The sequence below is a fragment of the Lepisosteus oculatus genome, chromosome 4 (assembly GCF_040954835.1).
Source record: "Lepisosteus oculatus isolate fLepOcu1 chromosome 4, fLepOcu1.hap2, whole genome shotgun sequence".
Classification (NCBI taxonomy): domain Eukaryota; kingdom Metazoa; phylum Chordata; class Actinopteri; order Semionotiformes; family Lepisosteidae; genus Lepisosteus; species Lepisosteus oculatus.
The window spans coordinates 56,690,041-56,704,165 of record NC_090699.1 but is presented as its reverse complement, the minus strand read 5'-3'; the positions used below and the strand labels follow the sequence as shown (position 1 = coordinate 56,704,165).

Sequence of the window (14,125 nt, the reverse complement as noted above, 5' to 3'; positions counted from 1 at the left end):
ATAGAGGACATTTACCACCCCGGGCATGAGCTCTTCACCCCACTGCCCTCAGGCAAGAGATATAAGAGCATACGGACACTTACCACTAGATTCTTCAATAGCTTCTATCCACAAGCAGTGAGACTGGCGAACACATTTAGCCATCCCCCTCGGACCACACCTACACCATCACCATCTACCTCATTGTAATTTATTTATTGTACGTCTCCAGTCATTGTTTACACGTCTGTATTGTTTACATTCAAACTGTCTGCATGTTTACTTGCACATTGTCTATTGTTTGTTTGTACATTGTCTTGATGCACTGTTTGCACTTTGTTTTGTTTTTTTTACACTTGTTTTACAATCGAGAGACTTTCTGTCAGTAAGAATTCCATTGTACCAGCACCGGTTACATATGGCAATAAAGTTCAAGTCAAGTCAAGTCATTTGTCATAACAAGGGCAATGATGTGATTCCTATTAGAATATTATGACATATTTTAATACTAGAGCCCCAAAGGCACTACTGTACATCAAGAGAACGCAGAATTGCAGCATCTTTACTTTTCAGTACATGTAGCACATAGAAAAGGTTCAATATGTCACAACATAGTGTTCCAAAACAAATGGAAAAAGTGGAAAACCAGTTGTGGCATTTTTAAAATTAAATTTACTAATATTAAAAGACACCATCATTTACCTTTGAACAATTAGAGTTTTAAAAATCATTTATTACTCAGGGGGCACTTCTGTACATTCCTGAGGTACCATCTAAAAAAAGCAGAACATGGATGATGAAACAGGTTGAAAGTAAAGTGGCAGAGGAAATCTATTTTTACAGTATATGCTTGCCTCCAGTTTATGGGGTAATCCTAGTGCTTTTTTTTAGTGTAATTGAAGTGTCTGTAGAAAGAATGAAGAGGATCATAATGCGTGGGTAACAGGTTTCTGCTTATGCTGTTGATCTTTTTTTTTTTCAGATTTGCTGCAGTGATGCGTGTTAACGGCCTCCAACACATCTGCTAATGAACTGCCCTGAAGTGTTTCCATTTCGGTGACACCCCCATTACTGACACCACTCATCCCACAGAGATTATTCTGATCTCGCTTAATACCACTATGGACCAAGGCTACAAACCCCAAATATCACAATTTAAAACGAATGAGCATTTTAAGATTTTAATGATTTTTGTTGCTTTTATTATAAATATCAGTATTCATGCGAGCATATGCTGACTACCACTATGAATAATCTCAAATTATATGAACACTGTACTTACAGCACCTACAGAATGACTGTAGAATGGCATTCATCCTTCTGACTCACACATGGTTTCTGGAACATTAAGCAGACTGAGACACAGCTCCGTATATGGGACACTAATCACACGAAGAGCTGCCCCCAACAATGTTGCTACCCTGTTCTACAGCTAAGTGGTATAGAGCAATCACTGTTAAACAAAAGATGGGCATTCTTATGTTCTTGCGGTTGGGTGCAACAAAAATGTACACAGTGGAGATCAGCACCCATAACCCTTAAATGTAGAGCTTTAACCCCTAATATCATCCATCTATGTAAGCCTCTGACAGCCTTAAAAGTGATCAGCACTACATTCTGCAGTGATGAATAAAGATAATAAAGGCAGGTTTAGAATTCCGATTTTCTTTCTGAAAAATGGAAAATGACTTCTATACTTCTATATAGACTTCTATAATGACTTCTATAATCTTTAATCAAGGTTTACAATGTAAATTAATTATAGTTCAAAAGGGAATTGTTTTCAGGAGAAAGATTGTGGTTGTGTATGTGAGAGGAGTTCAAAGGTGCTGTAGAATACTTTGGTATGATTTGGTATGTCTCACATTTGTGGTATTGAGACACACATTTTGCAGTGCTTTGAAATGTGCAATGCTGTTGTGCATTTAAAGGCGTGGAAAAGCAGTGTTTGGAGAATGTAATTCCCTCAGTCTTGTTTTGCAACATTTTCATTCCACTTCATTAGACAATCTTGTTCCACTTATAGCTTTTCCGTGGGTAACACACATATCTCTAGTGAATTAATTTCAATTATTGAGCCAGTGTAGTGAGAATGTAGGTCACATTACCATATTTTTATTTCTCTCTCTGAAAATGTCAAATGCCTGCTTCAGCCTAGCTGAAGAATTCAATTGGTTACTGTGCCATTATAGGTGCTCTTCATTTAAAAAGAGGGTTGTGTGAGGAAGGTGAAACGGAGCGAAGCAGTATTTTCAGGGTTGGCCAAAAGCCATGTTCGTGTGTGTGTGTGGGTGAGTGTGACTGTGATACATGATTATCCTGTCTCTCCTGTTTCTATTGGCTGCTGGCTGTGTCAGTCGGCGAGCTCAGGTTTAGGCTATATTATCAGAGCAGATTATGAAGCAGCCTTCATCTGTGGCAGTTTCATCTGGTCGTCTCCATGGAAAAACACCAGACACTTATGATATTTCTTTTAATATTATTTGTTTTTCTACAGCTATCACAGTCATATGATCAGGTGCCTGCTTTGGTGGAAGAGAGGTAAGTGAATCCATTTGTATGCTAACTGCAGGAAACAGTAGGGGATTTTACATCATTCAAATTACAATGTCTTTTGCATTCTCTTGCACATTTTAATGCTTTAAACCATATTTGCAAAGTGGAAAGCCAAAGCCTAGTTATTGCACTGAGTTTTCTTCACTTATGCAATTTCGGAGATTGTTCTTTTTTTAGTTTAAACTTTTAAACTAATTTGAATGAAAAACTGAAAAGTGAAACCTTCTTCTTTACATTGGCTTTTATTTGTCCGGTTCTGTGTCTCCCCCTTAGCTTTCCTACAGAATTCCAAACCCTTATTGTCATTGTGTAATTCTTCTGTCTTCTCTCATTGTGTGCCTTTTGTCTCTCACCATATAGTGCTTTGAGAGGCCACTTTTAAAGGCGTGATATAAAATAAAAGTTTTATATAATTGTTAAATAGATGAGAGAAATACAATGTTTGTGGGAATCAGTTCGCAAGATAAATCCTTGTCCACTACATCATAATTGAAAGTGACACAAGCCAGAATAGTACTGAGTTGTTATCTAATGATCTTCAGGTCATTCCTATAGGTATTTAGAGACAACAAATGTGAAAACCTGTCACTATCAATGATGTCTTAGCAAGAGATCATTTCTTAATTCTTTGAGACACAATGACCCATTCCTCTGTCCTATCATGATCGACAGAAAAAAATGATGAAACGTATCATAAAAGAAACAGATGTTGTTAATCTGAATATACAATTATGATGAAATGTACGGTTAAAATGGTAGCTCTGTTACTTATGGCACACAATAGGAGGCTTAATAATAGTTAATTCTCCTTTAATTGCTATATTAGAAGATTTTTTCATGTAAAATTTAAAATCCCCTTACTGTGTAATGAATTATAGATAAAACCTTCTTATGAACTTGATGAAATTTACAAAAGAATGCAGGAACATGGCCTTTGGGAATTTTGTTATTTTTTGGTTTGTTTTGATTATTGTGGAGTTTATAAGACCTGATCCTTTAGGAATAATTTCTTCCTGTGAGATAAATTGGATGATATGATTAATTACATTTGAAAATGTTAAGAGAACATTGATGTTTTTTCTGTTTTGGGTGGCCCATGATCTTCGACTATGGGCATCAAGACTGTTGGACATAATTTGATTTTTGATATGGCTGTGAAAGTTACCACTGCAGTTTGAGACAACATCCTATTAATGTACCCAATCACAACATCCATGAATGAATGGACCACCTGGTCTGCTTAGTCACCTCCACCGACAATAATATTTTCCATACCTATAGAAAATAGCTATTCTATAAACTTGTATGAACATACAGTATAGTCGACTGTCAATATAATGAAGCTTCCAAATGCCACTATGCAGGCTAATGGTCTGCAATTCTTCAACAACAAGCTTGACAACATGCATGAAGATGTTATTTCATATCAAACAGACAAATAAGTCAGGTTATTACTTTCCCTATGGTCTTAGGTCTTAGTTCATACATGCACTTTTTAGTAATTAAAAAATCATTGGTTCTGGACATGTTTGTTTAAACAGAGGATGGTTACACTTAACAGCAGTGAAGAAACAAAGGTTCTAGCAAATTTGATTTCTCTTATGTACCGTTGAAAAACCTACACTGGACTACTGGACGTAAACTGGACGTAAATTACAAATTTCCAACAGAAAGAGAAAAGCAGAGAAAGATAAGTGAGGCTTCCCTTTATAAATCAGAGGGCTGCCAATAGCTTTTCAAGGTGCTGTTAAAACAGCACAAAATAGAAACGCCATCTTTCACCTAAAAAAGGCAAGTGGTATTGTAAAAAGAGTGAAAACTTCCCAAACCTTTTTCCAAACTTCCCAACCTTTTTTAAATCAAATATACATCTGTGTCTACCATTCTTTACCAAAAACTTTTTTTCAAAAGTTGGATGTTTAAATATCCACAGCATTACAGAGTCTTGCAAGCAAGAGACTTCCATTTTATCAGCTCTGAATTCAGGTTGTGTCATCCCCACCAAAAGCAATATTTTCCAGCTTCAGACTGTTCAGACAGATAAATCTGTATTGTAATTAGTGACATACTGCCCAGAAGGTATTGTGGCTATTTAGCCTATCTGCATTAGCCCAGCACAGATGTGGCAACATGCAGGGCAGTGTGGGCTTGTCATGGTTTTAATCTTGCATTATCGGATTTGGTGCAGCACCACAGCGCTAAGCAGTGGAGCAGAAGACTATGAAGACACATTTAATTCTACAGTAGCTCCATATCAGAGCATGCATGATGGATAATGAGAGGTGGGTGACTCACTCTCTTTGGGTCGTTTGATTATATAAATGCACTGTCCCTCTCTGCAGCCCGAGAGAAGGAGAGTTGCCCAGGTACTACAACAGATTCAAGCGATGCACTGAAGTGACTTCCAAGTTTTGGCATGATAACAAAAGGGAGGGATTTACCCAGAAAACAAGGATTGATTCCGAGTGTCACACACCATCGCCTCCACAGGATAGGGCTGTCTTTTCTGCAGTCTAGGTCATGCAACAATTTATGAATGGTACATACCTACAAAAAAATGCACTGGGTTTTTCCTCATTCAGTTATAAGAAAGCATCTGTAAAAGTAAAAGCAGATGCCAGGTGCATTTGTAATTATTATTACATACAATAATAATTATTTTTATGAATGAATTTATCTCCACCATTTGGTTTCAGCCACAACCCTCAGGAAAGGTGTTTAAGTAGCATTTTTTTTACTATTAGAAATGTCAGAATCCATATAGTACTTATTAGACCGAGGTAGTATCAGATTCAAAAATCGCTTTTTTTTCATCTCATTTCCTGTTCAATGTGGAGCTGCTATAAGGAAACTGAGCAACCAGGCTAATATTCCTATTAAAATTCATGCAGTGCTAAATGCTTTTATTTCAGCCTAAATGCAGAGTTCAGATTCCAGACATGATCTTTAAAACCAGTACCCACTAACAGAGTAACTACAGGGCACTACAAAACACACCAAAGGAGACATCTGTATGAATAAATAAACAGTATGAATCCTGTTTATTCTCTGCATTGCCAGAGTGTTCAGCTCCATCACGTTCCACACTGACCCAGCTAGAGCCTCCTGCTCCCCAGCCACTCGGCCCCATGCACCGCAGACAGTTGGGCTGCCTGCAGACTGCTCTGGGCTCCTAAGTCAAGGAATGAGATACCAGATACTCCAGACTAATACTAATAATCAGGTCTTAGTGTCTCCTTCGCTAAGCTCATTTTATCTGGCATTATGGTGGCGATTAGATGTTTTAACGGTACGTCTTAGGATAATCCGCCACTGTTGAGGAAATCACCATGAGGTCAGGTTGGAAAACAATGTATTTTTATCATCTTTCTGTGAAGCTGCTTAATGGTGCTATAGGAATAACTTTGTGTTATTGATGCACCCAACACTAGGCAAAAGATTATTTTTTTTACCCAAATCCGTATCTTCTTAACCAGCACCGGCAATGATTATATTACTGACGTGTTATCAAAATTCAGCTAGATGGATCACATGGATAAAATTGATAACTAGGAATCTACAATGTACTTATTAGATCATGTAGCATAAATCTCAGATAAAGCATCCTGATGTCTGTGGACCACCAAGAATCACTGAATTTTCCTTTTATTTTCTTCATCTTTTAGCATCGTATGAACGGGTTTTTGCACAGCTTTATTCAGTAAACAGGTGGCTTAAATATAAACCAGCAGTTGTCAGTATCGCACCTTTTCAGGTCTATTTCTCTTCCCCATGTGCTTAGTCTTTCACTTTGAAACCTCCATGTCTGTGTTGAAACATCATGACAAGAAAACAGAAGTGGACATAAAGTCAGCAGTGTGCACTCTGAAAAAGCCCTTGTGATCTGGATTCGTGCAGATCCAGTTGCACTGTCACAGTTGTCAAAATTGTGCACTTTGGACACAAGACTATAATGAAAGTAACAAATGGAGGAGAGACATTTCAGCTCTTATTACTCAATTGCTTGTTGTCATCTCTATTGAAAGACTCTATGAAAAATCGTGTAGTTTGGTTCTGCATATTCACAAACGTTTGATTCTCCATTTTTCTATTCTGAATGATCTTTCTCTTGTTCTGGCCCGGGCACTGATCTTGAAGCAGGCACTGGTAGTTGACATGGTGTCTTAAACAAAACAATCACGAAAGTTTCTAAAGTATTGAAGTGTAGTGGAATCTATCCTGAAACATTTAGTAGAAATGTAATGTTTCCATTTCTTGTTCACAGCTCACAGGCTCCCTCATTCCACGCCATCAGTCTTAGAAATGGTGAGTTATTTCTGCTGGAACAACTTTGCAATTATTCTCTGTATAGCATAGATGCTGGAAAAGCAAAAATGCAAAGCACAAAAAAAATCACAAGTATATCCATCCATTTTCACATCCAGGTGCTTTATCCAGTACAGGGTTGCAGGGGAGTAAGAATTTACCAGGTGCAAGGCAAGGCAGGGTACACCATAGATACTGTAACGCAACTGGGGCTCAGGCGGGCACCCTTGCCGCATCTGGTCGGCCCAAAGTATAGGTGGCTCGAACCCGGGACTTCCGCATCTCTCTGCAGCGACCTAGCCCCGTGAGCTAAAGAGAGATCTCTCCACAGCCCAGTAGCTGTGGTCCTGCTATCACAGGGAAGGGCGGTGACGTCACCCGCTCTGGTACGCCGGCTCTTACACACACTGCTTGTCGGCCGTAAGCGTTACAATACGATGCCAATCCATTGCAGAGCACACATAGACACAAACACAAAAAGTTACACCAGGGCCAATTTCCCCAGAAGCCAATTAACCTACCAGTATGGTTTTGGACTATAAAAGGAAAACAGAGCACCTGGAGGAAACCCACCTGGAGCACAGGGATAATTCTAAAGTATTTATTATATAAAAATCTAAGCAAAGATATATATTTGCACATCAGTAAATGCATAAAATAAAGTAGTATATGGATGGGATCCTCTAGCAAACTGAATACAGCCAGTGTATGATTTCATGTGTTGAAATTGATAAATAAATAGCACATTAGGGCTTTTGGATTTAATTATTTTTTCAATACTTAGCTGAATTCAGAGCTGGAGAATAACTTAACTATATTTTATGGGATGGAATCAATTGCATGCAGGCAGAGTTCATTGTCCGATCATAAAAAATAAAAAGAAATAAAAGAAACTTTCTTTTTGCACTTTCAGAAGCAGTGGAAATACAGCTCAACAGTGCCTCTGCAAGTGAGAGTTACTTGCCTACAGCAGAAATCCCACCACGAAAAACCCTGCAGGTAAGACTGCTTTATTGAGCCAGTGTGACCATCTACAGAGATTCTTGTTTATTCCTGACTGGATGCAATTCATTTCACACCGTACTTTGCATCAGATAATTATAATAATACTGAACGTGAATACGATCAGAATAGTTTGTCCATTAATCACTATTTCAATGCTTGTCCATCTTATTTTATGAACCTGCAGGACTGAAACATAAACCCTGAGCTGATCCTAGATGGATCCAGTGAGCTAAACTAATTCCTTTCTCTCTCAATCCCTTTTCCCCTTTACCTACCCCCTTCCCCCCCCCTTCTCCACTCAGCCTTCAGGTTGGCAAACTCTTGCCCCTCCCAGCACAAGAAGGAAGCTTCTGCAGTCCTCAAGTTCAACCCCCTATTCCCCACTGAGTGTGGCCTTCAGTGGGAAAATCTGCATTCTCTTCAGGGCTAAGAAGCTGGTGATTAAGTACAAAAACCACACATTTGTGGATCTGACAGAGAAGACGTTTGGTCCTGATGCTACAGTGGACACCAAAGACTCCACCTGTAGCAAAGATAAAGCCATGTAAGTTAATGGCAGGATCACTTAAAGCATCTGAGGACAACCTATTTCTGTGCATGTGCTGGGTAGAGGGTGGGTGAGTTTGGGGGAGTCTGGGTCTTATGCAGGACTGTATTCTTCTTCATCCATTCACAGAGAAGGTGCTGTACACCACAGACAGCATAATGTGAACACAATCCCAGTTGTCCCCTGGCACTTAGGCTTCAGCCATGCCCTGGGCTATGCCCAGCCATGCCCAGCACCCCTGTTTACAGGAAGGGTGCAGGAGCAGTTCAGCCTCCTCCAGGTTCTCCCTTCCCAGCTCCTTCAAGGACTCCAAGAGCTTTATGCCAATCGGTTGACCAACAAACACACCTGTTGTGAAACAAAACAACAGTAAAACCTCAGTTTAATAAATCACAAATTACATTTTTTTCAGCCCCAAAACACACTATTTTAAGAGAAACAATATGTAAACAGTATATATATATAGTATATGCTTTCTGGATCTGTTGACTTGTTTTTTAACAACTGCAATCAACACAGTCAGTGAAAATTATTTCTGTGCTCTTCACTTCATTTGTCATAAATACACTGTTTAAAATTCATTGAAATATATGAAACACAAAAAACACTCATTGAAAGCAATTGACCTACCCCTGTAGGACACTATTAACATTCCTGAAATTTATACCTCTGTAGTATTTAGTTTTACCTTGTTTTTTGTATTTTACTTGTACCTTGTACTTTCACCATTATTGTGTTTCTGATTTAACAGATAAAATCCCACTTTGGTAGATTTTGTCCCTTAAATACGAAGCCTGTCAAAGTGAAGTCTGTTAAAGTGAGGGTTTACTGTATGGAAAGGTTTTTCTTCTCTAGTACCAGCAGGGTTTACACTTCACGTGCAAACGTAGGACCACTTTATACATATCCTATCACAGGAACCAAAGAATGCACATCACAGTATACCAGAAATGAAAACAAAATTAAGTCTGGGACAAAAATTCACAAACTACCGTTTCTTATGTCAATTGATTGAAAAATTAAATCTGAAAAATGTCTATAGGTTGTTTTTTTAAAGCATACAGACTTTTCTATTAATTGGAATGTGTTCTGAACACATCTCTGTTCTTTACACATGAATTGAGAGAAAATCTACGTTCTAATAAATCCTGTACAAATGCATAACAAACACTTTTTTATGTCGAAACAGACCAACAAGCATGTAAAATGTGAGAATGTTGCCGTCTAAAACCCTTAGTAACAGCAACAGTCATGTCAACATTTGGCACAATTACAATAGTGAAAGACAAGATAAGTAATTAAACTATCAATTGCTCTCAGACAAACACAACTACTGTAAACTACAATATATAGCATCCTATGTAACTACAATATATGCTCTCTCGCTGTGTATTAGATGTTAATATTTGTAAGTAGTTAAATATAATGTCTATATGTTTTATATTATATTCACTCTGTTAACATTCATTGTACTTTAATAATCACAATCTGAATTTTGGCTACAGACTCTCTCTGAGGTATGGTGATGTGGAAGATCTCAAAGGCCTTGTCATAAGGTATGTTTGTTGCTCTTCAATAACACACATGGTTGAATGTACTGACAGTAATGATCATTTGTGGAAGGCTTGAGTCTACAGTATGTAAAAAAAGAGACCACCTGGGATTACATATTCCATATATGAGAAAGAAACAGCATCACTGCTCAGATTAAGACATGACTTGTTTTCAAAGATTACTTTTGGATCAACACCTCGTTCTTGTCTCAATCCCAAGAAAAGCGACGTTTACTTTTCTTCCAAAAAATTTAACTGATCTTGTGTGTTGTGGAAAATAATGAACAGAGTCATTTTATTGCCCATAATGAACTCTACTGCTCTACTGCCCATGCTGGAATGGGCTTCCTTTTGACCCCCTGTCTCAAATATCCTCCCATACAGACTACAGATGTCCAACACACTCTACGAGTCAGCTGGACAGAACTGGTTCTCGCTGGACACAGTACACCTTCATTATAACTGGACACTGGATGCCACCTTCAATGCCACTGAGGTGTATGCCCCAGCCACCTATTCATACCACTGCCAGCACGTCAGCAGCCTACAGAAATACGACACCCTGCTGGTTCCCATCTCTAACAGCGACACTTCAGTACACTGGCACATCACCTTCACCGACTTCCAGGTACGCCGACAAGTTTTACCTTGACAGAGAATTGGCTTGCTCTTTATTGAAGACATGAGAGAGGATTTCAATTGAGGAATCTGTGGGAATTGTGCAGTCATGTGCTCATGTGGGTCTCCTATGGGTGCTTCAGTGTCCTCGCTCAGCCCAAAACATGCTGGAAGATTAATTAACTTCTGGGAGACATGGTGTGAGTGTGTGCATGTTTGTGTCTGCCTTGCACCTATTGCTTGCCAGAATAGGCTTGTTACCCTGTATTGGGTGAAGTGGTTAGAAAACAGATGGATGGGTTAGTTGTAGCTGTTTTTGACCTGTTTGAAGACACTGTGCGGTATATCAAAAGGTTTCCCTCTGCTGACTTGCTTGCAAACATTTTCTTCCTAAAAGGCATTCTCTTGCTCTAAATGAATCCCTCCTTGGTGACCCAGGACAAACTTATTGCTAATATAACAGCACCTATGCAGCAACACACATGAGGCAAAGCACTGGATTGATTGAGTCACAGTTTTGAAAGATTTAGGGGCACAAATGTTTTCTTCCTTTTTTTTCTTGCGCAACATTTGTGAGGGGTGGGAGGCCAGAGGGCAACTTCTGGCATCATCTGGCTGTGGTTTGTTGAACTTGTTCATCTCAAACATAAGTCTTCAGTGCTAATGGACCAGAGTTTCCCAAAATAAACAAATCACCTGTTTCGTTGACCTGTAACTTAAAAGTATCCCCAGTCTTCAGAAAGAGCAAGTGGTGATTTAGGGTTATCTATAAAACCTCTCCAGGGCCAGGGCGAGAGACCTTAAAAGAGGACATACTGTATGACCGGGCAGATGTTTTGTAACTTATTTTTCTCTTTTCTCAACACAGATCCAAGCCTTCAACGTGCAGTCTGGTGAGTTTGCGTCTGCCAGTGACTGTACCACCTTCTTCACCCCCGCCATCCTCATGGGCCTCATCACATCTCTCATCCTGCTCTTAGTGCTGGCTTACGCCCTGCACATGGTGGTGCACCTCAAGTCCATCGACCGATACGAAGAGCACAAGACTGTCTATTTCCCCCGCAGCCCCGAAACAGCCCGCACAGACAAGGACAGCTTATAGGAGGCAATACGTCTCAGTGAAGTCGCCACCGTGGCAGGCAGACCCACAGGCAAGCATGTAGCAATTGGCTACAGAGCTCCCATAGTGTTACAAAGGAAAAAGCCGAGCTGATTCGCCTGGCTGTACTTCACACAGGTATGGGTCCACAAGTTAGCATGCCCCGGAGAGCTTAGGCCAAAGTCTCCCCAGACACCATCCTCCTGGGTGCGCTAACTCAGAAATATCTACTGGCGTGGTGCATGGAGCACAAACAGGATACGGAGACGGCCGCATGGGAGCACGCCGATCTGCAGTCGCCCTTAAGCGTGTTCCGATTGAAGAAGAGAGGTGAATAAAGCACTGCAAAGAGGTGGCTAGCACTAGGACACCGGGGGAAATTACACCAAACTCACGACAGTTGCCTAGCAACCACAGGGACGGCAGAATCTGTGCCGTCCAGTGAAGAGTGCTATCAAAGGAGCATCAAGAGGAACCATTCGAAGGCATCTTCATGCAATTCTTTCAATGTCTGTAAACTTACAAGAAACACTGAAGTATCTGTCTTTGATTAGTCCCGGGTATCATTGCTGATGTTCATCATCTTTATCGTTGTAAAACTACAGAAGAGACTTCCTGTCAGGATTATATTACCTTACTGTTACAGAAGGTGTTAAAATAATATATTTTTTCATCTTCTAGCACTTTATTGTCTTATACAGATGACCACTGAACCTGATGTAGTGAAAGTAATTCACGGAAGGCTGCCTGTTAATCAGCTATTTAACACACATGTCTGACACAATTAGTGTTCAAACAAGAACATCCTTTTGCTGTTTAACCTTAATGTTTTTAGCATGCCAGTGACTCATATCAATTTAACCATCAAAAGCATTAGCACTGTGTAATTTATAGACTGGCTGACAGAGATGGAAGATTTTATGAGTTCCAAGTGCTGTATCTGAAAACTCGTTGTCAGTACATATTAACATTAGCTGTTTAATAAAACATTTAAAAATGCAAATGTCTGGGAAACTTATTATATTATATTGCCAATATGGTATATAGCCATGTTAATACTACCTTAACAACACATAGGTATTTGGTTTTGACTAATAAAGTAACTTGAAAATGCCAAAATGTCTTCTTAGAAATTATTTTTGTACTGAAGTATTCTGTGGTAGCAATGTATTTTAGATTACACCGTATATTGTAGATATAATAAACCTATACAGTGACACTGTGGCGCAGTAGTTAGCATCGCTGCCTCTCAGCACAGAGTACCCAGGTTTAATGCCTGGGCTGCTATCTGCATGGAGTTTGTATGTTCCCCCTGTGTTTGCATAGGCTTCCTCTCACAGACATATTTGTAGGTTAACAGGCTTCTTCAGAAATGGTCCTGGTGTGAGTGTGTGTGTGCTTGAGGCTGTGGGTGCCCTGCAATGGACTGGCATCCTTTAACCCCCCTTGCACCCGTTGCATGCTGGACTGTGCTCCAGCTTTCCCAATGACCTGTACTGTACCTGTCTAATATGGGTAAGAGTGTTAGAAATGGCTGGATGTATTAAACCTAAAGAATGTGCAGCAGACAACATCTTTTTTTCGCTTTCTTTTGGCTCTGAAGCGTGGAATTAACATCTACTCATCCCTATTCTAAATAAGGCCAATCGCTCACTGCAGGTCACTTGCCGTGAGTAACGTTGTGACATTACTGTAGCAGGACAATGGCATCCTCATGCTGCTCATCGGACAACAGCTATCTTGCGAGGTGAGAATGTGACACTTGTGCTGTGGTGACACTTGTCAACCGTTCAGCCTCTTTTAACAGTTTTGGAATGAGCTGGGATGACTTGGGCACCCAGGTGTGGTACAGAATCTCACAAGACAGCATCTGCAGACCAGTGAATCACAGGTGGATAGCTTGTATCAGAGATCACTTTACTGGCCATATACAATTTCTTGCATTAGGAATTTGTCTTTTCGCATACCCCAGCTTGCTCTCCATGAGACACACAGGCACACAGACGGGGAGAGAGAAACTTGGAGGCAGAGCGCAGGGTCAGCCGTCTATATAACGCCCCTGGAGCAGTTGGGGTTAAGGGCCTTGCTCAGGGGCCCAACAGAGTAGGATTCCTCTGCCATCCATGGGATTTGAACCAGCAACCTTCCAGCTTCTGTCATCTCTGTACAATAATGTCTGTACAACTGCTACTAAAAAGATAGTCATTTTCCAGATAACATTCAATAATGTGAATGTATTGCACTTATATTCTATTTCACCAAACGAGATGTTGGATTTAACTGGAACATTTAAAAGCTAAATATTTATTTGTAAAAGTCCAGATTGAGGGTTTAATTTAGTTATTTGGAAGTTAAATTTTATTCATACATTTCAAATTTCTATGCATTTATTAAAGTGTTTTTCAAAAGATTCATAATGACATACACAATGAAAGGCTTGCCTGAATGGTCTAATATTTAGAA

General features: G+C 39.7%; 1 protein-coding gene across 3 annotated transcripts; it reads left to right on the top strand.

The window, feature by feature from the left end:
* The first annotated feature begins 2,343 nt into the window (after window positions 1–2,343).
* Window positions 2,344–12,768, top strand: atp6ap1la (ATPase H+ transporting accessory protein 1 like a). Of its 3 annotated transcripts, none has more exons than XM_015347919.2 (7): window positions 2,344–2,520; window positions 6,800–6,840; window positions 7,757–7,839; window positions 8,148–8,389; window positions 9,898–9,948; window positions 10,330–10,573; window positions 11,432–12,768. In XM_015347919.2, exons 1-7 carry the CDS (start codon window positions 2,420–2,422, stop codon window positions 11,663–11,665), a joined length of 996 nt encoding a protein of 331 aa, XP_015203405.1. In that variant the 5' UTR covers window positions 2,344–2,419; the 3' UTR covers window positions 11,666–12,768. The 3 variants fall into 3 exon arrangements, with proteins under 3 accessions (XP_015203405.1, XP_006631019.1, XP_069045500.1); XM_006630956.3 differs by having other exon boundaries at window positions 7,754–7,839; XM_069189399.1 differs by lacking the exon at window positions 2,344–2,520 and adding an exon at window positions 3,811–4,817 and having other exon boundaries at window positions 7,754–7,839.
* The last annotated feature ends 1,357 nt before the right edge of the window (window positions 12,769–14,125 follow it).